At 38.1% G+C, this 27,841-nt stretch overlaps 2 protein-coding genes across 3 annotated transcripts in view; one reads left to right on the forward strand and one right to left on the reverse strand.

Annotated features, from left to right (window-relative positions):
* The first annotated feature begins 5,006 nt into the window (after positions 1-5,006).
* PMCH (pro-melanin concentrating hormone) lies at positions 5,007-7,200 on the forward strand. The gene is made up of 3 exons (XM_007419956.2): positions 5,007-5,246; positions 5,856-6,060; positions 7,151-7,200. The coding sequence occupies exons 1-3, from the start codon at positions 5,007-5,009 to the stop codon at positions 7,198-7,200; spliced, it is 495 nt and encodes a 164-aa protein (XP_007420018.1).
* Positions 6,720-27,841, reverse strand: part of PARPBP (PARP1 binding protein) — a 35,590-nt gene continuing 14,468 nt past the window's right edge. For both annotated transcript variants that reach the window (XM_007419941.4, XM_088141108.1), the window contains 5 exons: positions 15,956-16,139; positions 14,751-14,917; positions 12,740-12,818; positions 10,840-10,993; positions 6,720-7,826 (listed from right to left, as the gene is read on the reverse strand). In XM_007419941.4, the coding sequence (XP_007420003.1) occupies positions 7,489-7,826; positions 10,840-10,993; positions 12,740-12,818; positions 14,751-14,917; positions 15,956-16,139 (922 nt within the window). In that variant the 3' untranslated portion in view covers positions 6,720-7,488. The remainder of the gene's footprint in view (positions 7,827-10,839; positions 10,994-12,739; positions 12,819-14,750; positions 14,918-15,955; positions 16,140-27,841) is intronic.

Here is a 27,841-nt window from a genome sequence, read left to right on the forward strand (position 1 = left end):
TCATGATTATCTACTTATTTGTATTAGGAAAATGGTCAATAAAAGTTTTTTTTTAAATCTAAAAGAATATACCATTTTCACTCTTTGTCAATATTTTTGGTATACTATTTAACTTTAAAATTCTTCATGCTAAAGAATCTTCATGAAACTCAAGCAGGAAAGGAGATAATGCTGAAATTCATACCTCTGGGACACAATATTATATTCTGTGTGCCAATACTGGATGTTGCCTTGGTAGTATTATTCAACAGTTGTGGGGCAAAAATGTTTTACATTGAATCCTCTAACAATCATATCTAGTCCAATACCTTTTGGATCTTGTTGTCTGTGAATCTGTTTATTAGCTCCTTTCAAGGATCACAAAAAAGCCAAATCTTCCTCTCCAATGGAGTAAAGAATAAAATGCAAAGAGGGAGGTCTGATTCTAGAACTCCCCTCCCAGCTAACACAGAAGCTTCTGAAGCCAGAATTCTGCCACAGAGAGAAGAAATGAAGGGTTTGGAGATTTATTGGGAGTGTCCTTGGTGTTGTATAGTTCTGCAGAATTCATAGACCTTCCAATCCTCAGATAGCCCTCAACTGGCACCAGATTTATTCCAGCTGGCATAGGTGCCAGCAGAGGAGTCTTAATAAAGGGATAGAAGGTGAGGACGGATGCAAAAATACAGCTCTTCCCTCCTTTATATTTTGCTGCTATGGATAAAATGGATCCACCCCCTTTTGATCTCCTTGCCAAATGTTAATGGGATTGTTGTGTTCTACTTTCACAAATCTACATTCAGTTGGTGTCAACGTTTATTAACTACATAGACAGAGCTTCTCCAGGATGTTATCTCCCTTACCATGTCCTTCAAGTCTTCCAAGTCTTCTACTTACCTCTGCTATAATTATATCCATCCATCTTACTACTGGTAATCCTCTTCTTCTCTCTCCTTCCCCCTTTTCCAGCATTACTGTATAGACTTCTCAAGAGAACTAGGTCTTCATGTAACATGTCCAAAATATGATAACTGGTGGCTCAAGTCAACAGTCTAGATTGATTTATTTTATGATCCATTTGTTTGTTTTCTGAGCTATCCACGGCATTTGCAGAAGTCTTTTCCAACACCAATATTCAAAAGTGTCAATACTCTTTCTATCCTGCTTCTTCAAAGACCAGCTTGTGCTTCCATAGTGTATCATAAGAAAAATACATTGCCTGCACGATTCTGATCTTTATAGCCATAGATCCATCATGGCATCTGAGTATCTTTTCCAAGGCCTTCATTGCTAGCCCACCAAGTGTTAATCTGCAGTGTATTTCTAGATTTCTGGTTCTTTTACTGTTGATAGTCGACCCTAAAGGCAGGGGAGAATATAAAGCCTTGTCTCACTTCTTTGCCAGCCTGCAGCCAGCCTGTTTTGCCAAGTTCCTTCCAAACTATGGCTTCCTATTCTATGTATTGATTTTGTATGATAACAATGAGAATTTCTGGGATTCCCATTTCTCTAAGGCGATTCTTTGGCATTTGTATGTAGACTGACATTTTCCAATCTCTTGGCCACTGTGTCATTCTCCAGATTTGCTGGCATAATTTAGTTAGAACTTTTACTGATTATTCTTCTATTGCCTGCCATATTTCTTTAGATATTCCATCAATTCCTGTAGCTTTCCAACTTGGTAATGACCAGAGTACTAGTACTTGTATATAAGGAATATCTTTTAAGGTACCTTGGGTGGTGACACCTTTAATATACAAAATTTCAATATACTCCTTCCAATCCTTGTTTGCTCTTATTTAAATCAGTTACTGTCTATCCATTAGCATCTTTTAGCATACCAATTCAGGCTTGCAAGCTCCTTATGAGATCTTTTAGAAGACTTTCCTACTTTTTCTATGTATGTTTCCATTTCCAATGTCTTTACAGATGTTGTTGGATAACTGCTTCTCATCTCTTCTAACAGCTGTCGGAAATTCTTTATTAAGTTTTTTCCTAAGCTCTTTGTCTTTCTTGGCTTTGGCTTCTCTTTTCTTCTTGGCAATTTCTGCCATTTGTTCTGACATCTAGTTTGCTATCTTTTGCTTTTAGGTCTTTGGCAGTCTCTTTTCATCCTTAACAGTTTATTTGATTTCAATCCTACCAATGAGGTTCAAGACTCCAAAGCGATTCTGGATGTTCTCCTTAAAAATGGTGGGTATATGTTCAAGATCATATTGTGGAAACTGGTTGGCATTATTCTTCTGCTTTCGCTTATCTGGAATGTGCACATGAATGCTTCATGATCTATTTCACAGTCATCTCTTGGCCATATCTCTGCTGTTATAACAGAGCTCTTCTACCTCTTGCACCAATTATATAGTCAATTTGATTGCTGTATATTTGTCCATGTATATAGGTATTGTTTTGGTTGCTTGAAGATTGTGTAAGCAATTCCCTGAAACCTAAAACATCAATGTGTAATTCAATTACATTCCATGTTCTCACTACAATCCAACCTGAGGGACGCATCATCTGTCATATCATCATTTTATCTTGTCTATCCATCTGGTTTTCTTAGTAAAATACAGGAGTGGTTTACTATTGCCTTCTCCTACACAGTATGAAATGATATCTGTGCCATTGATCATGTGCCATTGATCATCTGCCTCCAGCATCTTCCTATCCTGCTTCTGCCTGTTTAGCTGGGCAGCTGGAATGACCTTCATGCCTTGAAGGTCTATTTTACACACATGCATATAATTTTATTATATTAGAATACATTTATTATTAGCTACCTGATCCTTCAAAAAGCATAGTCAGAAATTTGGATACAATGAAACTTGACTCTCTAACTATTCAGTATCAAAAAGAATACTTCATCCTCTCCCCCTTTCTACCATACCTAACAGCTTAGTGGTCCAACCATATAAAAACACCCTCCATCTGCAAATAATATTATTGTAGTTCAGAAAATTTTCCCTAAACTGTGTTGTCACAGAATTCTCTCTCTGTTTCATATTTCAGAATATTAAAAAATATATATTTTTCCAACATAAAAAGTTTTAAATTAACTTATTTTGGCCAAGTCCAAAGAATTTTTCTATATCCAAATAAACTGTCAGTCTAGAGCTAATCTTGAGCTACTTCCATGAATAAAGGTGATTAGGTAGTGGCCATCTTGTCATGATGAAAGTTCCCAGACCACACTGCAAACTACATTTGAGCACACAGTACATTCTATCTGTATGTTCATATGTGAATCCAGGCTTAACATGTACTGTTTCATGATCCATGTTTGTTGATTATGTGACATCAAGTCAGTGTTGACTCTTAGCGACCACATAGAGATATATTCTCCATGATGATCTGTCCCTAATCTGGTCTTCCTATGGCATACCCATTGCCAATGTAACTGAGTCCATCCACCTTGCTGTTGGTCATCCTCTTTTCTTTTCTCCTCAGCCCCATTGAATAAGACTTAACTAACTTTTCTTTAATTTGTCTTGATTCATTATTTGTGCAAACTGGTATGTACATTCATTAATGAACGTTTGACCAAAGCTTAATGCAGTTAATCCAGAAACCATTACTTGAGTTGTTCCTATATTGCTTGGTTTATACTATTGTTTGATACCTTCTAATTTGTGGCCAGAAATTCCCTAAGGAGGAACTTGTAAAACAAACTATGTCTTTGTCATATTTAAATATTGCAGCCTCCAAAATCAACAAGCAATACAAAAATAATTCACAACCAATTGAATGATTATGTGCCATCAAGTTGGTGCTGATTCTTAGTGACCATGTAGATAGATTCAAAATCACAACCAAAGGACAGTAAATAATCAAGACCTCAATGGTACATAAAATATGCTGTAAGCTTAAAAGTCCAAAAGACAAACCCAGATTTTATGGGGAAAAGACTAAATTGTAAAATTATTTTTTTACATCTTTCTTGAAGCAAACTATGGCAGTTATGGCAAGGAAATTTCACAGCGCAGACATTATTACTGAAAATATCCAAGTGAGTTCCAGCCAGGCCTCCTTCCCAGCTGACATACAGAGGGCTCTCCAACAAAGATCATAGCTTCTGGGATAAGAACTATGCCTTGCCTAAGGTCGTGTACCTTGTCAGACTAATGTCTGCAATGAACAGGGGGTATTCTAAATGAAGATTAGTATTTTTTAATTCTGTCCCAGAAATGCCCCTCCATGCTACCTTTTCCCCTGTTTCATCCCTTCTTGGAGCAGGGGGGAACAATTCAAAATCTCAGGCAGAGCCGATTCCTGAGAAAAGCACTAGACAGCAACAGGCAAGTTTTTCCTCACTCTTGCCACCATTCCTGTATCAAATCTGTCCCCTCTGACCACTCATGAGAGAAAGGCGGCCTTTGCAAATCCTGTTTGTTTCAACAGATATTCTGTCCTAAGAAAGCAAGTCATGGCATCGACTTCAAAAGTAAAAGCATAAGCTTAACATATTTAAAATTATATTCATGACCCCTCATTCCATACACACCTATAAAACCTTTTGTCTGCATAAGTAAGATGTAACTGATTTGAATTCTCTTTAAAATAAGATTCCATTACTTAAGACTTTTCCTCACATAGACCTTTTTCCTCTTACTTCTCAAGAAGTCTTAGTTTTTAAAGTACGGATAATGAAGATTTTCCGCCTTTTTTTCCCACAGATGCACAAATTAATTCTTTTCTGATACTGTGTGAAGTGGAATTTAAAGATTAATTTAGAACTCGGAAGAAAAGAGTATATTCTGCGATACTTGATAAGATAATCCAGAGTATTAGATGAGTGTATTAAAAAGCAGCTCATTGCCTATGGTTTGGAATAAAAGACAGGTAATAGTATACAAAAGGTCACTCCTCTTTACTCATAGTTCTTTGAAAAAGGCGTAAGCCACTGAAGTGGTATCTATTCACTCGGCAAGCTATATAATAGCTTTTTTCCGACCAAGCACTATTTTCAAACGCCTCGTTTAAGTAATATTTGAAGTTTGTTCACTTCCATGCAAACACCTAAACATTGGAGAATGTGTATCTTATCCTATGCATTACTATTGATTTTTTCTCTTTTCTCTCAAGGGTCCTTACTTTCTGTTTCAAAGTCTATGCGAAAAGCAGAAGATAATATGCTGCTAAGTACATTCAGCCTTGGAAAGATAACACAGAATGGTGACAAAGCTGGAAAGTCTCCACCTGCATCTTCTTTTGAGCATTATAAAATAGAGGACAGCAGTGTTCTGGATGAAGACCGAAGCCCACATTTCTCGGTGAGTTTCCTCTGTTTAGCTAATGGTTAACACAAATTAGCATTATGGAGAATAAATTTGTAACAAAACGTTGGAATGGATGATTTCAGATATGCCAGTATATAATTGAAGTATGCAGTAAGATTTGAAGTGGCTACCATACTAAAATCAAGTCGACAGAATGCTGTGTTTTGAATTGTATTTGAAAGTATTAATATAGTATTATTGAACAACTATTTTCAGTCTTAAGCACATGAAATACATACCTTTCAGCCTTAGTTTAAAAACAAATCTTAATGTTGCTCTTACCTCAACATCATTAATGCTTACATTTACAAAGAAAAAAATTATCTTTAAGGAGACTTCGGCAGTTATCAATACATTAAGCCTAATTAAATAAATCAATGTTATTTAGTATTGACATCCATGGGATATATATTAGGATATGTCTTACTTTGAAAAAGCTTTGATTCTTGATTTTATGCTCAAAACTAAACTTCAAAATAGCTAAAGCTGTAATCAGAATATAACTGTTTTCTGAGAATAGCTCATTAGTGGGTTGAGGTCCAGAATATTTCTATTTTGGATACTTTGTATTATTTTCATCTATACTTTTTCTTTGGAGTGCAGAATATAGGTTATAAACATCATGTCAAAAACTACGGCCCACCACAGAGCCTAAGTGTTAAGAGGCTTCCTTATTTTGAACTGGAGGGACCTATGACTTTTCCATCAAATGCTGAGGTTGAAAATATTGAATCAATACAAGAAAGGAGTGAAACGGGAAGTGATGAAAACTCAGCTAACTTGCCTATCGGAAGAAGAGATTTTGATAGTAAGTTATATTTTCAGGTTATTGCAAAAAAGTAATACTATCTCAATTTGCTGAAATAATATAATAATAAGTGTTGAGATGAGTAATTATGGCTACTATTTCTCCAATGATACATAGAAGCAATCTAGGTAGAGCTCAAAGCAAATCCCTAAAACTCCTCATCTGGCTTCCTGATATGTGTGATCTGCATTGCTCCCTAGCTTTGGGTTCCTTTTTCACTTGCACGTTGTAGTTATTTGAGGCCCAAGAAGAGCCACATAACTAGCTCTCTGCTTTTGCTTTCCATCTGCCTCACCTCTCTGGAACATGCTGCCCACCGCTTTCTTCTGGGCAGTTGTCCCTAACCAATAATAGCAGATGAGGCCCACTTTAACCAATCAGCAATCCTCATGCTGCTGGGTCAGTTGTGGAAGCTGCAGGAGCCATCCAGCCAAAGGGAAAGAGAATATTTGGCAGTCTGATGTCTCCAGAGTTAGTTCCATTGTCCAGATTCCAGATATAAGAGTGTTTTCATCACTTTGCTTAGCAGGAGTGACCCAATCTCTTCTCCCTCCAGCTGCCTGTTTTAAGGTCTTTCTTCTTCATCTTTTTAAATCCATTCACACAAAAGGTAGTCAAGTTTCTCTACCAAACTGCTAAAGGGTGGAGAAAGATTTGGGGTGCCTTAGAAACCAGTCAGTTTTTAGCTCCAGCCTGCTCAGAAATAAACCAGTGTTCTGTTCACCCATGTACATTCAATTGCATCTCTATAAACATGTACACAGCTAAAACTATATTGAGTGTCATCTTTCTATTATTAAAGGATAAACAAAGCAATTATCAGAATGTACTTTTTAGAAAAAGAATCTTTTTTGTTTCTCAATCTTTAAAAGACTGTAGGTTCCACTCAATCTTTTAAAGAATGATTGGTAAGATGTAAGATACAAAAGCTACAGTGTTTTTAAAAGTTTATTAGAAAAATTGAATTAAAATTTCAAGTTAGTGAAAATTTACAATATGCCACTACAGATGACAATATATTTAAACTCAGTTTATAAAAATATGTACTTGACAGTTAAAAAAAACATTTTTGTGTGTGTGTTTTCTTTAGTGCTCAGATGTATGCTGGGAAGAGTCTATCGACCATGTTGGCAAGCCTAAAACACCCCTGAAGTGCATCACTTGGAAGAGATAAAACCTTCCTTGATAAGTCACAGAAACTGTAGTTGTGGTTAAAATATTGCTGTGTGTTTGTAAAGATTCTAAATATTTCTATGTCAGAACGCCACATGTTGACACAAGTGTAAAATTACAGTGCATTATTAAACTGAGAATTCCGCATACAACTTGATGATTTAATTGTGCAAGTACTATATATATAAAATTTTTGCATGATTGCAATGGGACCATTAATGTAGTCAGATTTTTGCCTTTTCAAGCCACTGACATTTACAGTCTAAAGAACTGAGTTAGTTTCGCTTGACCAGTAATAAGCTTATTTTTGGGTAAAGTCTTATTGGATTTTCTGGTTTCTTTTAGTTTGCTGTCCAAACTATTCTGGCATTTCACTGCAGTCTTTGGTTTCTTACTGTATATATGCTGTGGTGATTTATTTTCATTAGTGAATATGACATTTTCACTAGTTCTGTCCACCTGCTTCCTCTTTGAGTTCTTGTTCTTTGGCTGGCAACTTAATTTTCCTATTTCTTTTCTTGTCCTTCCATTCTGATGAACATTTCCAGAACTAGTTCCAAGTGTAGTATTTTCAAGTGATGAATGCAGGATTTCTGATGGTTAAGAAAACAAAACACATTTTATAAAGGAGAAAGGGTATACTATTATTTTAATTGTTTGTCTTGTACACTAGCCACCATTGTTATTTTTCAAAAGAGACTGTGTTCTTGTAAATTGAGTTAACTAATTCTAATTAGTAAAGATAGTCAGCTGAAATCAGTAGTATACAATCTGAGCCACTGTCTTTGAGATAGAAAAAACTTCAGCAACCACTTCAGAAAATAAACACATAAAGAAACAAGAGTACAAGAAACAGTTCATTTTAAAAGCATGTGCAAATTATTGTAAAACATGAATAGGGTTTTGATGGGGTGCCCAATCACCTAAGATATTGTGGTTTATTCTTGAGAAATCCCAAATGTACTTGAACAGCCATTTAGCTGGGCAAATACAAAAAGTCAATCTGGTAACCACATATGTGGTAGCAAATATTAATTAAGAGGAAAACAACAGCAAAGAGCCTTGGAACGTTCAAGATAAATGAACTGATAACTGCATTAGCTTCTATGATCATGGGAATTGCTACAGTATATTGATGTTCATTAAGTTCACATCCCAGATAGTTTTTGCAGCACTTTCAATGAGGTTTCAATTATTCATCTCTAAAAGCAAACATAGATGATGCCCTAAAACAGCAACAAACAATGTTATTTTCAAGTCTTAAAATTTGGTTGCTTCAATGTTTCGTGCTCTAGGTCAAGTAGTTGGATCTCCTAACAATCTGTATCAAAAACAGTGCTACTTTATGTGCTCACAGATGATCCTGTGTCAGGAAAGAACAGAGTGGTAAGACTTGTGAGTGACACAAGGACAAGTGGGCATACCTGGATCCAAAGTGGGCAAAGATGCTTCAGGACTGGCTGCATCTATCAGCTGCTTCTTAAAAGAGCAGCACCTTCCCTAAGCTTGCATGGTAGCCATAAGAGTTCAGGAAAATACACATTTGAGTTCAGGAGGCATTAAGGAGACACATAGTCACACTCTGTCACTGCCACAATTAAAACATTTTCCTGAGCCCACATGGCTACCATGCAAACTCTGCAAAAGTTAGAGCTCCAGTAAAAACAGCCAGTAGGTACAGTGAGGTCAACATGCCAGACTCCAAGTCTTTTTTCCTGTTTTGGACTCTAATATTAAACGCAAGTTACTCAAGACAGTAAAAACCAACATTAATGCAAAGAGGTCCAAAAAGATCTGTGAACACTGGATGAAAGGGGGGCCTAACAGAATATGTTATAATGTTAGAGATTAGGAGAAAAAAATCCTAATTTCATATACACACAGATGCAGCCTGAACTGGATTTAATAAAAAAGAAAGAGATATTGGATCATGATGAACAACACAATGATTTCCCTGGTTTGGAGAGAATGCAGAATTAACTGCAGATGGAGTCATTTACAGTATACTAAGAATATGCAGCTATTTGGATCTCTCTTGCATGTGCTTGCTGTTAAGGAAACTGAGGTTTGCTTGTTTTTTTTTGCATGACATCTACTTGATCCCAGAAAAATATGTTTGACTTCTGGAAGCAATGACAGGGAATTGTTCTCCTCATGACAAAGGGATCTCAAAATACTCCCCCCTCAAGCTCAGCACCCTTTCTCTCTGCCCTATCACAAAAAACAGGTTCCAGGTATGCCACATGTATTGGGCTGATTGAGAAAGCCCCGGGGTTTTCATAATGGCCATGAAGTCCTGAGATGGTCTTCTCAGCACAGACAAAAAAGTCTCACAGATCCATCAGCCTGGAATTCCCCAACACTACCTTGGATCTTGAAGAATGATTCATCAGAAATACTGTGTCCTGTCTCTGCCCCAACATCAGTTACATGACCTCAAAAGTGATGTTATATTGTGAGCTAACATACTGTAACAGCCAAAAAAATTATTTTCAGCCCTCCAATCTAGGTTGATACTTGATCAAACTCTCACCTGGTCCATCTATGTAAGAATTGGTAATAAACCCCAATGGCTTTCTCATCACTACAAGACTGGAAGGCAGATTGGTCAGGCAGCCTTAATCTTGAAAAATGAAGAGGAACCAAAACACAAAATAACTTTGAAGCATCTAACCAAAGTTCTCCTTAACTGACCACTATCTCCTGCAATGGCATACTTCCACCTGCCCCAGATTACTTCTTATTCTCTCTACTCTCACCCCAGGCCACATCTTGCCATCTTCTATTGCCAATAATTAGCTCTTGAAAGACAGCCAACCAATAAGCAAGCAACTCTTCAGCAGCAATCAAAACAAAATGTTCTGAGTGGCATGCCCTCTGCCTCGTGGTTTTGCTCTTTGCTATTCTTCCTTTAGAAATGATCCCACTGACAATGTCCTTGTCACTCCTGGACCGAAATCTTTTGTGTTTTTCCTGACCCTAACCGCTACAATTGTTGAAGGTCAGTGCACTTTTCCCAATAGCTAGAACGTAGTAAACCAAAGATCAGTCTAACTGCCCTCACAAGCATTGGTCCTCTTCTTCACAAGGATGGAGTTTTGTGCTGCAAAATGGCAGTAAAGATCTTCTAAACTTTCACTCAATCTCAGAACTATGGGTGATTTCGGAGCAATATTGTTCATCCTCATATTAACACTGTAAAGAAAGTTAAGCTGACAAAGAGGGGAGGACTGCCTACAGTTTTGGGAAAGCAGGGCTTTTTTTTATAAATGCAACAAAATAAATAAAATAACCAGGTAAGTTCCACGCTGACTACAAAGAGCTAACAGATTCAGAGGCAACATAACATTGAGTATCAACTGCAGGGAAGCAAATAGCAAGGAAAGATTACTGCCATCATGCCTTGCTTTGGACTTCCTAGGGCCAAATTACACATTGCAGGTGCTGAGATATGTCAAGTGGACCACTTCTACATTTGTACAGCAAGCAATTATTTCATTGATTTGGGAGCAGTTCATCTGACTGACAGCATACTCGTTCATTCATTCCATGCAGTCAGTAAGTGAGGAGGCAAAGAAGTAGCGTGGTATTGTTGACTGAATTTACCTGAAATTGATCTGTCATCAGTATAAGCTGCTGCTGTTTTTTGGAATGCTGGATATTGCACTGGAGTTGCATTGAGGTGTTGATCCTTTGCCTCAATTATTTGGTCATCTTTGTAAGTGCAAGCAAACTGAGATCTAATTAAAGGTTGCTTCAGCTAAAAAGGAAGTAGATTAATATGAATTATACAAGTGATGGGGACAGGATTTCTATCTCACTGTGATAGCAATAGCAAAGCCCTGGCATTTTTTTTTAGCTCACTTGCTTAAATAATTAATTGTATGCCTGCAATTTACTATATAATCTATTGTTTGTATTTCACATGAAAAAAATAACCAAATTACCATGTGTTTTAGAAAGCTGGAACCTTATCTGATTTTTGAAAGGACTCCTAACTTTATTAAAAGGAATCTTGTTTCCACTGTATGCAAACATACATAAATACAAATAAACATAGGCCAGGTATAGACTGTGTCCATACTGTACTAAGTCAAAGTTTCTTTAGTCAAGATTTACTGAATCAGCTACATTTGGCACAATATTTATAAACCACAATGGTTGCATTCACGTAACAGACAAAGGTCTCTTTCAGAAAGAACAGGTAGAGCCAAGAAGAAGAGGGGTCCAGAGACAAAGGGGAAAGTATTCATGCAAGGTGAACCATCTTTAACTGGTTGCTTTGTAAACCATTCTTGACTAAATTTAACAGGGGTTTAAATATATGTAAAAATATTTCAAATATATTTGTGCTATATTTTTGTTGTTGTTGCAACAAATATTGGGTCAACAATGGGTGAACATTAAAATAGCCTCTCATGCACCAGCAGTAAAGTAATTCACAAGTAATTCACATGTTCACAAAGAGGCTATATTACGGAGAAAGTTATCAAAGTAACTCAAAAATGGAATCTGAGCATTTCCAAACTGTTCTCTTACAGAACACAATCTTGTAGGAATATGGGAAAGGAAATTTCCCAGTTTATGTTTATTTCAAATCTAAAATCAGGGAGAAATAGTAGTAAAAGGAATGCATCTTGGCATACAGAAGCAAGCTTTTTTCCATTCACTGGCTTTGTTTTCCTAACGTCCCCCTGCAATATTGGGGATGGTGGGGAGATATAATCAGTGTAAGGGCAAATGCTGGCAAGCTCAGAAACAAAGGGATTGACACCAGACTGGTCTGTTAAATAAAAATGCAAAGATACCAATTACTTCTGCTGAGGAAAAAAAGACTCTGAAGCCATTACAATGTAAAGGCAGGAGAAAAAGATGTAGGATTTTATCTTGGGGCTGGCAGTATATAGGTCATGAATCCTATAGTTCGCAGTGCTGGTTTTCTTCCTTATTAAAAGCTTTTCTAGAATCTGAAAAAAAAAAGTATCTGCATCTTTAAATCTCTGACTGTGAGCCTTCTAGTAGGAGAGCATTAACAGCAATTATGCCCTGGCATCATTAACATCCCTTCTGGGCAATGGGCACATTTCCACCTAGAGCTGATCTATTCCTATTTTCTTAAAACAAACAGACAAACAAATCCAGAAAAATAGAACAGTAGTGTTAGCCTTGTGAGGTACACCAGACAGGAAGCATGGCCAGATGAGCTAATTCTACTTTATTGTAAGGTTACATTAATATAATCCTGCAAGTCTAAAAGTACACTTCTCCCCTGTCCCCTTAGAAGCCAGGGAGGGTCCTTTCTGAGCTGCTTACCCCGTCCACATTCCTGCTGAGGGCTAAGTTGCCTTTTATCTGCCTGTTCCCTTGACTGCATCTCTTATCCCTGTATTCTAAGGTCATTCCCACATGCCATTACAAGTAGTATGTCAGAATACATAAGCAACAAAGGTTAGATTTAAATAAGTGCTTCATCTTGGGGGGTGAGAAAGATTTATGGTTAGTCTACCTTAACTTTTTCACGTACTGCCATTTGAATCCGCTGCCTCAGAGCTTTGGGAGAAGTTCCACTGGACTGTGTTGGAGATCTGTATTAATATTTAAATAAAATGCAAGCAACAGTGGTAAGCATGAAACATGTAAGTTTCTAGCCTTATATTATATGCATTTATAGATTTAGAATACTTGTTAAATACATTAAATGAAGTACATGACCACAACTCCTACAAAGCAAAACCAACCAAGAATTCTGAAATTCAGAATCTATTGTCTGTGTGGTGTTTAATCCATTTTTGAGAAAGAAGCCAGTTAATTTAGACAGGGATTCCCACTATAAAATGAAAGCTTCCGTAGCCATAAATTTCATGACAAAATACTGAGAACAGAATTTTGACAGATAGCATTCCAAGGTGTTTAACCTCTATATTTGCATAGGAGTTCCTACACCTGCTTGTGAGAGCTTGATTGGGTCAACTAAAAATTAGAAAACTAGGTGTTCTTCCTTTATTTCACTTTTTATGCTGTTCACAATTCTAATCTTTCTCCCCTTTTCTGCTACTGAATTTATGCCTTAGTTAAGACATTCACTTGGCATGTTTATGCCAAAGTGTTCAGTAAGGAAGTATCGGTAACATTATAACTTTTCACCTAGAACCATCTATCCAGCTCTTAGTAATGTAAGACTAATTTTGTTAGGTAATTATTATTAACATTCTGGTTGCATTTTGAGGTCTTGAGTATTTCATCCAATTTTCTTTTGCAATAGCCATAAATTTCATGACAAAATACTGAGAACAGAATTTTGACAGACAGCATTCCAAAAAGCTGATATTTCTGATGCAGAATAACTTACTATGCATTCTAAAAGTTGCAGACCTCTGGATGCATTCTGGCCCTCTGTAAACTATTAATTCTGACAAATGCAATTTCCCCCCAATCTTTGGCAGCTACTAAGCAAAGCAAAAAAAAGGGGGAGGGAGGGGGAAATGGAGAAATCAGAAAGAGACTGAAAGCATGCTGAGCATGGCTTGTACAATTCTTTCCAACTTCTTAATAGCAGCTCTGCTCTGGTCATTGACTGAGAGGGAAGAAAGAGGGCTTAGAATTGAGTTAGCAACATTCCAAGAGGACACCCAACTTCCTTTCCCATATGGATGCACTGGGGAAATTTTCAAGATTTTCACCCCATAACCTCCACCCTTGTTTTTTTCCCTCACACCAAATTTGGTCCTATACTGTTCTGTTTTCAGAAAGTTATCATGCTTAGTGACTGTTAGACATAATTCCAAACCTTCTAATATCATTCTTTCAAACATTCCACTGGGCTGGATAGAATAAACAAGGTAGGGAGCCAGAACATAGCTTCCGGAATTTTTTTCCAACTGCTTTATCAACAATGGTCACAGAGGACGTCTATATTTTCAGCAACACATTGCAACTGTGCGTGTGTGCTTCTGCTCCCCAGTTGTCTTGTGTCTGGGTTTGTGCACACTGGGAAACACAGAGTGGGTGGCATATATTCCACTCTGGGTCATGTGACTGGAAGGAAAAAAAGGGGGGCTTAGAATGAAGCAGTTACCAACATTCCAAGCCCCTTGTCAGTCATCTCTTTCATAGGGATGCATTGGGGTATTTTTTCAGGACATTTTCCCCCCAAATCCAGTAGCCAGATTTGGCCCTTTTTCAAGCTCAGCATTTCTTTTGCTGGCTTTTCCTCAGACACCAAATTTTTGGTGCTCAGTTTTTGGGGAGTTATCCTGCTGATAGACGGGCAGAAAGTATCCCAATGCACAACACACTTTACATAATTTCTTTTTAATATTCTAAAGGGTTGGAAATAATAAAAAGGAGTAGTAGAAAGAGACAATGAAAAACTGGAATTGCTCACTTTGGGTTCTGGTTCTTATCATTCATGATCATCATGCAGCTTCCAGCATATTTTCCAGAAGAACATAGTTTTTAACAAAACAAAGGTTGAATCTGCCTCAGATTTCATCATCATCATTATCCTTAGAACTTACTTGAACAATAACATGGTAGAAGGAAATCCAAGTTCTTCACCAAACAACAAGAAAGCTTTGTTGCTGAAAGGGGGATGACTAGCTGCTTCGTCTAAAACAGCCAATAAGGACTTCACAGTATCTCTGCCACAGTAAACAGTGTCATGGTTTATTGAATGTAGTTTTGGCTAAAATTAAAATGATAACTTTATTAGCTATAATATATAACTATATTAGCTATATTAGAGCACACTGAAGGACTTCGATCATAGAATTTGTATTATCGTATCTTCCAATCTAAGCTTCCTAATCACAATTGCTTGATACAGATTTTCTCTTAAAGCCTGAATTGAAATATATATGACAACATATTAACAAAAAAATACATTTTTATTCATATCTGTTTTGGGTTTTTTTTTAATAGTATGCATATTTCTGGAGAAAACTGACCATCAGAGTAAATTCATCTGATACAATTTCCTCATGGCAGAAATCTTCATGAATCAGCCGGCTCTGAATAATTCAAGGCGTGATGTATACAAATAGGATACAACAAACAGTAAGGTACACAGACTGATGTTTATGCAGGCAAGGTGCATGAAACTGCCATGAGACTCAAGCAAGGCAATAAAATTTTCCCTAGGAACAGTTAGCCAATTTGATCAGGGAGGAATCAGGAGATACATCATTAACATAAGATAGAGAAATAAAAATAAAAATAAATACTGCCAAGAAGTATTTGGCTGGAGGGTAGGAAGAGAGAGAAGAATATTTCAAAGATTAAACTAATTATCAGCACTGCAGGTAGTCCTGGGGTTAAGAACGCCCAGTTTACAGATGACCATGGTTAAGAACTGAGCCTATTGTAGCAAAATTCGAATTAAATACACAATGGTTTGAGTTAATTACACAATATTACTTATACAGTATTATACAATAATGCTGTTCTGGCTTACATACAAATTCGACTTAATGACAGACCTTGGGAACGGAACTCGTTCTTAAACCAGGGACTACCTGTACATTAAAGGAGAAAGCTTTTTCTTCTTGCAGAAAATATTTGCCCAGTTAAAATAAGACCATTTTAATACAGTAGACATTACCATTTCCAAGGTTGTTCAAAGCAACTATTTTCTTCAACTAAATAAACAGGAAATAATCAGGGCACTTAGGGAAGCATCTCTCTTATATCAAGCAATTTAGAAGAACAAAAGGAGGCCCCTTACTCGGACTGGACTGATTCCAGTATTGCTAGCTGCCACAGCCTCATGCTGAAAATTGATAATATTTTTAATCCTCAAATCCAAATCTTGTACAACTTCCTCTGCTGCTTGACAGAAAGGATCCCTGCTGTTTCGGCCTTTTATCAACTGCATCTTGATTGTTGATAGAATTCGGCCCCCTGCATGTCTAAAAAACAGACCTAGGGTCATTTCCATATTCATTTTGGCACTTCTTAAGATATTTAATAATTTGAAAACAGAGAATATTCAGAGTTAATCAAAATTGCTCAGCAAACAGCTTTGATCTGTTAAGTTGCACAGCTTCTTGCAATGAGATCTTGCCTTTTAATGAAATCATTTGGTGTTATGAATTGGGAGATTACAAGAATGAAGAAGCAAGGACAATAGACTCATACTTCACTAATGCATTGTTTAAACAGCAAAGGAAAATAGCCTGTTAGAGGGGGGAAAAGGTTTTAATTACATTATCATAGATTAGTTCGCATTATCCAAATCCTGCTTAACCATTAACAATTTGAAATCATCTACCTTGCTATATATAACATTTGTTTCCCATCTATTTAGGAGTACATTAACTTATGAAGAGTGTTTTCATGAAGACTGATAAACTGTGTTTTTAGACAGAATTTGAAGCACCTTAATAATGCAGGATGGAAAGAAAATTTTTCTAACTAAATAATTACCTTCATAACATAAAATGCATGCTCGTAAAGATACTAAGTCAGTTTCCAACATTATATTGCACACTACTATAACCAGGAAATACAAATCCAGTTGAAGATATAGAAATAGGAGCAAGTTTGACTTTAAATTGGAGTAATTAAAGCAAAGAGGTTTCATCTCCTTTCAATATACTTCTTTGAAGTTAGATAGTACATGGATATAAAATGAAAACAAAAGCCAACTCTCCTCTCCCACTTGTTGAAGGTGACAGGCTTTTGGCTAGCACATTAGGAATTAGCTATGTATTCTGAAAGCTTATTTCCACATTTTGGAAGTCTTCCTGTCATTAGTCTAAGTTTCATCAAGTGAGTATAAAGATAGAAACCCTTCAACATGTTAATATTTTATCCCATTTGTAACTTTTCTTATGATGAAGATTTGAATATAAGATATAAAATTGTCCCAATTTCTGTATCCTACAGTAGTTCTTTGAAAGTAGGTATGTACACATTTTGGACTCTCAACCTATGTGGAAACCACCTTATAACCTTCATGTTGTCTGTTTCAAATGAGAGTTGTTACAGACCTGTTTATCAGACTTTCTTGGAGGGTACCAAATGTGTACTCACTGTTTCAAGATCCCTAAGACTTCATTCTCATCTAGCTGTATGTACTGTAAAGATGATGAGGTAGTGTACTTAGTCTCTTCAATGTTTTTTATCTAGTACTATATAGATTTTTGTAGACTGTGAATTCCTTAAGGAACATTATGATGAATGTGGAACATCCCCCCAGGCAAGTTCTATTATCAACCTTTTCAGGTGGGGCGCCAATAATTTTAAATGGCTGCTTATCACTTTATCATGGGTATGCTTCTCCAGGTAAGCTAAAAGCTAAGCTAAAAGCTTATCTTGGTAATCACAGAAAATATGATCATCAAATTTGCAGATGTCACAAAGATGGGCAGCAAACACCACAGAGAACAGTATCAAGATTTAGGAGGATCTGAAAGCTGGAACAATGGGCAGAAATCAACAAAATGAATTTCAACAGCAACAAATGCAAAGTCCTACAGTATGGTAGGAGAAATCAACAGCATAAATATATGATAGGAGGGGCCATACTGAGCAGCAATATGTGCCCAAAAGATCTGGGTGTCTTGGTGAATCGCAATCACAAGCTGAACATAAGCCACAATGTGCTGTAGCTGAAACCAACCAAGGAACCAATCAATCAACCAACACACTCATAGACTGCATCAACAGAATTATACAAATAGTCCTTGCTTACTGACCATTCATTCAGTGACCATCTGAACTTACGATGGTGCTGAAAAAATAAGTTTACAGCCCGTTTATGACCATTTATGCCCTTCACAGCATCCCTCAGTCATGTGATCACCACTACAGACAGTACGGATTATCCTATGCCTGACCTGTGGTTTCTTTTTTCTCCCCCTTGTAGAGCAGATTGATTGGAAAGGGATTGCAAAAGAATAAGCTGTTTGCTCTTCTACATATCGAAAGCAATGTGATCGTGCCAGCAGTGGGAAAGGGTTAGGCAAAGGAGACATTGCCTACAGAAATCACTTTTTTTCTCCCCACCCTCACACAGTGTAGAGTGGAGAGAAAGATTTCAAGAGAGTACTATAAGCTGTTTGCATAGTGCGTCTGCGGCTCCCAGCCCCAGGCTGTGACGTGATTGCATTGCTTTCAATGTGTACAAGACAGTAAGCAGGCACTCAAGCATTCCAAAGAGCTAGCATTCTGAAAAGGGGACTGACACCCAGGGTTTATAGGGAGCATCCTTCAGAAATAGATCCAGATAGCATTCTGGTTAATCCGTGCTTTGTTAACTCATTGTGTTCTTTAGGGTAGCTCTTTTGCGTATGGACAAACCCACCAACTGCCATTTAGCAAGGGCACCCACTGTATTTTTTCTAGATTCCAAACTATGGCGACCAAGCCAAAAAGAATGGGGAACCCTGATATTCAAAGTAGAAGTCTTTTACTGAGTACCTTTTAATGATTGTTTTTGCACCACATAATCCAGTAAAGCCAAGATTTGACATCCTTGCCTTGAACTAATATTCCTGCTGTGAGCAGTTAATGTCTCAATTCTTATTTAATCTTTCTTCCCACATTCTTCATTTCCAAGAAAAAAGTTCCCATTCTCCATCAGATATACATAACTCTAGCTGGAGCAAAGAAAGGAAAACTTCATTCACTTTTTATATGAAGAAGCCAAGATAAAGTGCTGATCTACTATGTGAGGGATTAGTTTAGGACATCATGCCATGTCTTACTTCATTTTGCATTAAGGTATGCTATTAACAGGCTATCCTTCTAATATAGACCTACCTATGTTTGCTAAATCCTACCAAGCTCAGCAGGATTTGCTCCCAAGTAAGTATGCATTATACCATGGCTGGAGACTGCTTTTATTAAGTGTTGAAATACTTTATCCAGTGTATTAAATGTGCTGCTTGTACATTACATGAATGATTTAATCTGAAAAAAAGATTCCAAGGAATTAACATTTGGGATTTTTTTTCAATTCTTCCTCTCATCTGTGCCATTTAAAGTTAAAATGCAAGTATTAGAGGAGAATGCTCCAAAATGGTATTTATGTTTCTGATCCAGCTTTGGATGGGAATGATATATAGGAGCAACTCAATCCAGTTGTTCAGAGTTCCAACCTGAGTAGCTATTATCCATCAAAGCAGGAAATAACCAAGTGTGGCATTTCACCACTCAATTCAAGAGAGGGAAAAGAAAACTTGTACTAGGAATACATTATTTAACAGGGATGTGACAAGATTTCCCAGACAAACAAAACAGTCTAATATTTGGAGTCATTTAGTTGTTTTCCCCTTATTTGTACCAACCCTACAAAATTTTTCTTTTGTCTTGAGTTAAAAATGGCAATTGTATATTTATTATAGTCAAAAGTTAAAGTAAACATTAGTAAAATAAAGAGGGATTCAGGAGAAATTCTGTAATGGCCTTGCAGAAGGGAAAAGTGAAAATAATCCAGTTTTTGAAGAATACAAATGCTCACTTGCCTGTGGCGCACACATTTATGTGTTTGAGAGAAAAGTAATAATTCTGTATATCAGTAGAGGTGAATATGTGTAGCTCAGGGTTGAACTGTGGAGTCCTTGGGGTTCTCTGAGCTTGGTTCTTTTCTTGCAAACATTTCATTACCTGGCTAGGTAACATCTTCAGTGCTAAAATGGGATGGGGTTTGCTCTCTATTTATGTGCTGTGGCCTGCCTTGCCAGTGCTGGTGGGGGTGGGGGGGTTGTTTTGCTCCTCTGGTAGTTCTTTGATTAGCATATGTTTATTGCTTGATTGTGTGCCTGGTGGAAGCCTGGTATTCAGACAAGGCAGCAATTAACAGACACATAGAGATAAATACATACTATTCAAAAGAGACAAAAGACCAGAAGATCACCTCACCAGCAATCAATCACCATCAATCATCACCCAGATAAGCAAAGGTTACCACCAGGCACACAATCAAGCAGCAAACATATGGTAATCAAAGAACTACCAGAGAAGCAACACCCCCCCCCCCCCCCAGCACTGGCAAGGCAGGCCACAGCACATAAATAGAGAGCAAACCCCATCCCATTTTAGCACTGAAGATGTTACCTAGCCGGGCAATGAAATGTTTGCAAAAGAACCAAGCTCAGAGAATCCCAAGGACTCCACAATTCTGTATATGTCAGATTTCCTTTAGCATGAAGACTTTCCCCAGGAAAATTTGATAGGTCCTTAAGGAATTCAATAATTTCCTTTTGCATACTTATTATTAGATTTATATCCCACCTTTATTTGTATAACTCAAGGTGGCCATACATAATGCTTCTGCCTCCTATTTTCCCCACAAGTACCCCAGGAGGTGGGTTGGGCTGACAAGGAGTGTCTGGCCTATTGTCATCCAGCCATCGTTTAAAGTTAAGGGAGAACTAAAACTCACAATCTCCTGTGTATAGCACCTTAATCACTACACCAAACTCTCTTATGACCATTAAGGTCATCTCATACAGGAAAACTATCCAAAGGCAACACAAACAGATCCCAAAATATTTCACTCATATTTTAACTGCATATTTCTTCCTGCAATATGGTATTTCTACTTCAATTAAAAGCATATAACATGGTACTGTTAAATGTTGATCTAAGAAGAACAAGGGAAAAGTCCAGAGCTTCTTTCCAGCCCCTTTTTGTGTGTGTCCATCCCTCTCCTTAACTGCTACAAAGCTTGATAAATAATGGAAAGACCAGAAAAGGTGGGGAGGGATGTTTTAATCAACATTAAAAAGTAAATAGGGGTTATAATATGTTTATTACTATGCACAAGCCTACTCTCTGCTTCAGCTATTTCTCCTTGTCGTCTTGTCCTTTTGATTCAGATACATTTCTGTGTGACCATGTGGCCCCCAAGCCTCCCCAAGGAACTGTGCATCCATGAAAAGAATGTTTTTAGAGTTACAATCTATTATTGCTTTATTTCCTTGAAAGAAAATAAGTGATAATCCAGTAAACGCAATTTTTACCTGGATTCAAGTTCTACCTGCGCCAAAAGTTCCTGGCAAAAGTTTTCCCCATCTGGAAATATGAGCTATCTTATGGAATTGCTTTAAAGATGAGTATTTTTAAAAAACAGAAACAGTACAGTTACAATCCTATAAACCACAGGTGACTGGTTTAGCTCTTCTTTGTAGACTGCTGAGCTATGAAGAGCCCCACAAACTGTCCCCTGCCAAGTAGGTAATCACTCACTAAATGGACAGCAAGGGAAACTGTGCTGCTTCTGTACTATAATGCTGTAATCAGGATTGCTGAGAGTAGGGAAGAAGTAGCTTTTTTATTCTTCTTACCTCACTTTGCCCTTTCCTGCAGCAAGGACAGTACAATTTCTAGGTTGTCTTCTTTCTATAATTCAAGAGGAGTACAAGCCTGACCTCTTGAATGTTGCATAAGACACGTATAACATTATGAGACATTTAATCCATTTTCAGTCAAAATCCACATATCCCTGTTCGGCTTTTAAAAACACTGAGTTGACTTTGTTCAAATCGTTAAGAAAAACTATAAATAGTAAATATTGTAATACATTCCACTAATACTATAAATTATACAATGTAAAATCACAAGCTCTAGAAACCAAATTTTGGATGCCAAAGAATTCCATGTGTGAAATTATAATCCACAAATGGTTTCCAATTTGAATTAAATTCTGCGTCAGATTTACTTTTTAAAAAGAGAGTTATTTTAGACATCGAGGTGTAATCCCGCAGTTTAGTTCACCGTTCTTCCAAAGATGGAATCAAAAGAATTTTCCAATAAAGAGCATATAGAGTCCCTGTGGCTATTAACATATACAGTGCCAATGCAGTATGCTTTGAAGGGGCATATAGATTGGTGACATTTAATAAAAATATTGCTGGTTGCAATGGGATTGCACTTTTCAAAATTTGGTCCATTCTAGAGTGAATCATTTTCCAGTATTGTTAGGTTTTACTGCATTGCCACAGCATATAAAAGAAGAATCCACCCTGCTTGTTACATTTCCATTTTTTTAGAAAAAGAATTATTCATTTTAGCAATCAAGATGGGAGTGATATACCAATGGTAAAACATCTTATACCAATTCTGAGCATTGTGGTCAAAGTAAATTTTATATTCTTCTTCCATTAAAATTCCTACCGTTGCATCAAGTATAACTGAGTTATACTTCACTAATGTTATAACTTATAAATAATGCTTAGCATATTCAATAATACATGTTATTCGACTGTCAAATTTGGTCAGGCTTCTCAATAGTTTTTTCTTTTACTGTTACACTGCTTATTTGAAGGCACTGAAACCAGTTAAATTGGTTAGAATTAGAAGAATGCTACATAGTAAGAGACTTGAGAGATTTTATCTTTTTTCTGTTATCAGTAAAATCTTGTAATTTAAACAAACTATCTCTCCACTGAGCAAATTTCTTAGAGATTTTGTCTTCTAAACATCTAAATGTTTAGAATGTTTAAACTTAACTTAAAGTTTAATGTTAAACTTCTAAATGTTTGTCTTGTTCTAAAAACAAACATTTAAAAAAAAAGCAGGAGGGGAAAAGCCCAGATTTATTCTTTTCCTGTATATCCCAGGCATTCAGTAGTTTACTTAGTATTGCATAATATCTTCTAATTTGTTGATCCAGATATATATATGAATGGCCCCTCTGGAAGACCTAATCCTTTTATAGAAGGTATAGATATAATCCATTCTGAAATCCATGTTAAGCAGCTAACATGATAAAACTCAGAGTTGCAAGGCTACCTCATTCTCTTGAGTCCTGCAAATTTTTCAATTTAATCCTTGGCTTTTTGTTGCACTACATACAATTCATTACTTGTCTATGCCAAGCCTTTAAAAACTTATCCTCAATAAATACTGGAATCATCTGAAAAAGAAAGTTTAATCTTGGTGAGATATTCATTTTGACAGCTGTGATTCTCCTTAACCAAGACAGATCTAACTTTTTCCATCTAGAAATATCTGTTGATATATTTTTATAATTAGGTAAATAATTAATCTTAAACAAATCTTTATTTTTTTTAAAAAAAATCCTAAATATTTGATCTTCTAGCAGAAATGTCAAAGCCTGTTGTTTGGTAAGTGCATTGCTTTTCATCCTGTCAAATTCCATTACCAACATACAGTCAGGTCCAGAAATATTGGGACATCGACACAATTCTAACATCTTTGGCTCTATACACCACCACAATGGATTTGGAATGAAACAAACACAATGTGCATTAACTGCAGACTGTCAGCTTTAATTTGAGGGTATGTACATCCAACTCAGGTGAACGGTGTAGGAATTACAACAGTTTGCATATGTGCCTCCCACTTGTTAAGGGACCAAAAGTAATGGGACAATTGGCTTCTCAGCTGTTCCATGGCCAGGTGTGTGATATCCCCTCAGTACCCCAATTACAATGTGCAGATAAAAGGCCCAGAGTTCATTTCAAGTGTGCTATGTGCATTTGGAATCTGTTGCTGTCAACTCTCAAGATGAGATCCAAAGAGCTGTCACTATCAGTGAAGCAAGCCATCATTAGGCTGAAGAAACAAAACAAACCCATCAGAGAGATAGCAAGAACATTAGGCGTGGCCAAAACAACTGTTTGGAACATTCTCAAAAAGAAGGAACACACTGGTGAGCTCAGCAACACCAAAAGACCTGGGAGACAACGGAAAACAACTGTGGTGGATGACCGAAGAATTTGTTCCCTGGTGAAGAAAACACCCTTCACAACAGTTGGCCAGATCAAGAACACTCTCCAGGAGGTAGGTATATGTGTGTCAAAGTCAACAATCAAAAGAAGACTTCACCAGAGTGAATACAGAGGGTTCACCACAAGATGTAAACCACTGGTGAGCCTCAAAAACAGGAAGGCCAGATTAGAGTTTGCCAAACGACATCTAAAAAAGCCTTCACAGTTCTAGAACAACATCCTATGGACAGATGAGACCAAGATCAACTTGTACCAGAGTGATGGGAAGAGAAGAGTATGGAGAAGGAAAGGAACTGCTCATGATCCTAAGCATACCACCTCATCAGTGAAGCATGGTGATGGTAGTGTCATGGCGTGGGCATGTATGGCTGCCAATGGAACTGGTTCTCTTGTATTTATTGATGATGTGACTGCTGACAAAAGCAGCAGGATGAATTCTGCAGTGTTTCGGGCAATCTGCTCACATTCAGCCAAATGCTGCAGAACTCATTGGACGGCGCTTCACAGTACAGATGGACAATGACCCAAAGCATACTGCAAAAGCAACCAAAGAGTTTTTGAAGGGACAGAAGTGGAATGTTATGCAATGGCCAAGTCAGTCACCTGACCTGAATCCCACTGAGCATGCATTTCACTTGCTGAAGACAAAACTGAAGGGAAAATGCCCCAAGAACAAGCAGGAACTGAAGACAGTTGCAGTAGAGGCCTGGCAGAGCATCACCAGGGATGAAACCCAGCGTCTGGTGATGTCTATGCGTTCCAGACTTCAGGCTGTGATTGACTGCAATGGATTTGCAACCAAGTATTAAAAAGGGAAAGTTTGATGTATGATTATTATTCTGTCCCATTACTTTTGGTCCCTTAACAAGTGGGAGGCACATATGCAAACTGTTGTAATTCCTACACCATTCACCTGAGTTGGATGTACATACCCTCAAATTAAAGCTGACAGTCTGCAGTTAACGCACATTGTGTTTGTTTCATTCCAAATCCATTGTGGTGGTGTATAGAGCCAAAGATGCTAGAATTGTGTCGATGTCCCAATATTTCTGGACCTGACTGTATGAGTTTTCTCTTTATTAATTTCCCAGCCCACAACCAAACCATTTTGCCATATATACTATAGTTGCACCTCACTAGATCTTATCAGGTGAACAGATGCTACAGAGAAGTTATCACCTTACTTCTCACACTGGCCCCTGTTCAGGTAGTCTTTGATTTATGACAACTGGGACCAGAATTTCCATCACTAAGCGATGCAGTTATAAAGCAAGACATCATGTGACCGCATCGCTTAGTGACAGCAATCCTGGCAGTCCCAGTTGCCTTCTTTAACCAAGAATCACAGGTCGTTAAGCTAATACCTACCCCAATCCAAGCCATTCTGGACTTGGTCCCTCCTAGTCTCAAGCCTCAGTAAAGTAAGGGACTGCCTCCAACTCCCCCCACCTGCCTATCTCCCCCCCAATCTCTGCCCTTTTGACCACCCTGCACTCTGCCTTGCGGGGCAGCAAGCAGCCCCAGAACTGCATGGCTCCGTGGCTGCTTGGCACACCCTGGAAGCCACAGCCTCTCCAGCCCAGTCCCAGCTGCTCTTGTCACCCTATACTCCGAGACCCCTGCTGCCCTGCGCTGGCCTTTGCTGTCTTCTTGCTCCCGCTGCTGCCAAGGCATGCCTGGCCTGGCTGCTGAGCCGGGATGGGGCTGGGCTTTTCACTGCCAAAAAGAAAAAAAAAGTAAAAAGCAGCCCCAGAGCTGCAGCATGCCATGGCTGCTTTTTACTTCTTTTTTTCCCGCAGTACAGAAAGGCACTAAAGAGCGTTTGCCCTGGAAAGCATCTTGCAGGAGTTGAATCTGCACCCAAGCATGGTGTTTTAGGGACAGGCACTCTGCCCTTGGACAGGGAGATAAAGAAGGCAGTGGCGGTTCTTACGGGAACGGAGCCCCACATGGGAGGCTGTTCGCTCTGCTAGCGAGCCCCAGTTGCACGCTTGTTGGCTGCAAGGAACCTGAAGCCTGAACGCTCTTTAAGGTCTTTCTTCCAAATCGGAGGATTATGAGGGGGAGAAAGCATGGAGCTTGGACTCCCATTCAGGTTTTCCTTATTCCTTTGGGTCTTCCTTTGTCAGGAGATGTTTTTTAAGGGGGAAAGCCATTGCCTGCAGATTTACACTAACGATAGGGTGGGCGGGGGGGAGGTGCTGCTGCTTTGATCGTGGAAAAACCCAACAGGTGAATGAGGGTTGGGAAGAGGGGCGAGGAGGTGCCGGGAGGAGGAGGGTGGCAAAGTCAGACCCCAGTTTGGCTCAGTTCCACTGGATCCTATCCTTGCAATTCCTGGGCAGTTCTGATCCACAGGTGTAGCCGAGAAGTCTTTTTGGTGGCTGCAGCTCAGGGGCTGCTTTTTACTTTTTTTTCTTTTTCACAGTGCAAAGCCCAGCCTCAGCTTGGCTCAGCAGCCAGGCCAAGCGTGCCTTGTCTGCAGTGGGAACAAGATGACGGCAAAGGTCAGCTGGGAGGCAGAGCGCAGGGCAGCAGGGGTCCAAAAGGGCATAGATGAGGGTGGAGATAGGCAGGTGGGGGGAGTTGAAGCACCCCTGTGGTCATAAGTGTGGGCAGGCTGCCAAGCATCCAAATTTTGATCACATGACCAGGGGCGCTGCAACAGCTGTAATTTCGGGCAGAAGGCCTCTTTGTTCAGTGCTGCTGTAACTTTGAACAGTCACTGAACAAATGGTTGTAAGTTGAGGACTACCTGTATCAACAAGATTAGAGACATCATTTTTAACCATCTCAAGATCTCCTTTATCTCCCATTTACCTATTCTTACTTCCTGTGCAAGGCTCATCTACTTTGCTTATCTTCTTTCTTCCTAGAGAATGCAGTACTACTTCCTTCTCCACTAACTAAGCTTACCCCTCAAAAAATTCATTTTTCTCCAGCAGTCTTTTCAGAACCAACCTTCACTTAACAAGCTCTAAGTGTCTGCATTCTAATCACTTTTCTCTTCCCAACTACGCTTTGTCAATCTCAAATTTTTCAACATTCCAAGTATTCCAGAGTGTAATATTATTAATCTCTATATGGAATATTAACTAAAAAACAATCTGATGATAGACTATGTCCCATCTATAACTGCATGTAGGGCTAGCATTAAAAATACAGTTGTTGAAATAATCGCTATCAGCATTATACCCTCTGCTTACACAAGGGGAATTTTAATAATAATAATAAATTAGAGGAAATAAAAAAAAGAGATATGTAAAAGAGACTCTAACAATAAAAGATAGAAGCAAAAAATAATCCCATATGAATTACAGGGAGTCTTCAACTCATGACTATTTGTTTAGCAACAGTTCAAAGTTACAACAGTGCTGAAAAAAGTGACTTATGACTGATCCTCGCATTTACGATCGAAGCAGCATCCCCATGGTCACGTGATCAAAATTCAGGCACTTGGCAACTGGCATGTATTTATGACAGTTGCAGCATCCTGGGGTCACATGATCACCATTTGCAACCTTCCCAGCCAACTTCCAACAAGCAAAATTAATGGGGAACCATATGATTCACTTAATAACCACAGTGATTTGCTTAACAATCACTGCAAAAAATTTCATAAAACCAGGTGTGGTCACACAATGCCTCGTTTAATGATCACACCACTTAACGACAAATTTTCTGGTTCTTATTGTAGTCATAAATTAAGGGCTACCTGTATTTTAATTGTATTAAAGAGGGCATCATATTGTGAGGTTCACCAAGTTTGAAAACTCACTACTGTAATTAAGAATCAGATTTGCTTGGTTTGTGTGATGGAAGACTTGAGTGAGGAGGTCCAAGGTCATAGGGAGAGGAATCTCAAGCCATCTCCTCAGCCCGCAGCCTGAGCGTGTGAAAACTAAGAC

The sequence above is a fragment of the Python bivittatus genome, unplaced genomic scaffold, assembly GCF_059951505.1.
Source record: "Python bivittatus isolate LINGU-HERP-01145 unplaced genomic scaffold, Pbiv_v1 ctg000330_np1212, whole genome shotgun sequence".
Taxonomy (NCBI): Eukaryota; Metazoa; Chordata; class Lepidosauria; order Squamata; family Pythonidae; genus Python; species Python bivittatus.

What these genes read in the sequence shown, in the direction of transcription:
- PMCH (XM_007419956.2), top strand. Translation starts at nt 5,007, where the DNA reads ATGTGTATCTTATCCTATGCATTACTATTGATTTTTTCTCTTTTCTCT. An exon ending in ACCGAAGCCCACATTTCTCG is followed by an intron (nt 5,247 to 5,855) that starts GTGAGTTTCCTC and finishes TTTGGAGTGCAG; the next exon opens with AATATAGGTTATAAACATCA. An exon ending in CGGAAGAAGAGATTTTGATA is followed by an intron (nt 6,061 to 7,150) that starts GTAAGTTATATT and finishes TGTTTTCTTTAG; the next exon opens with TGCTCAGATGTATGCTGGGA.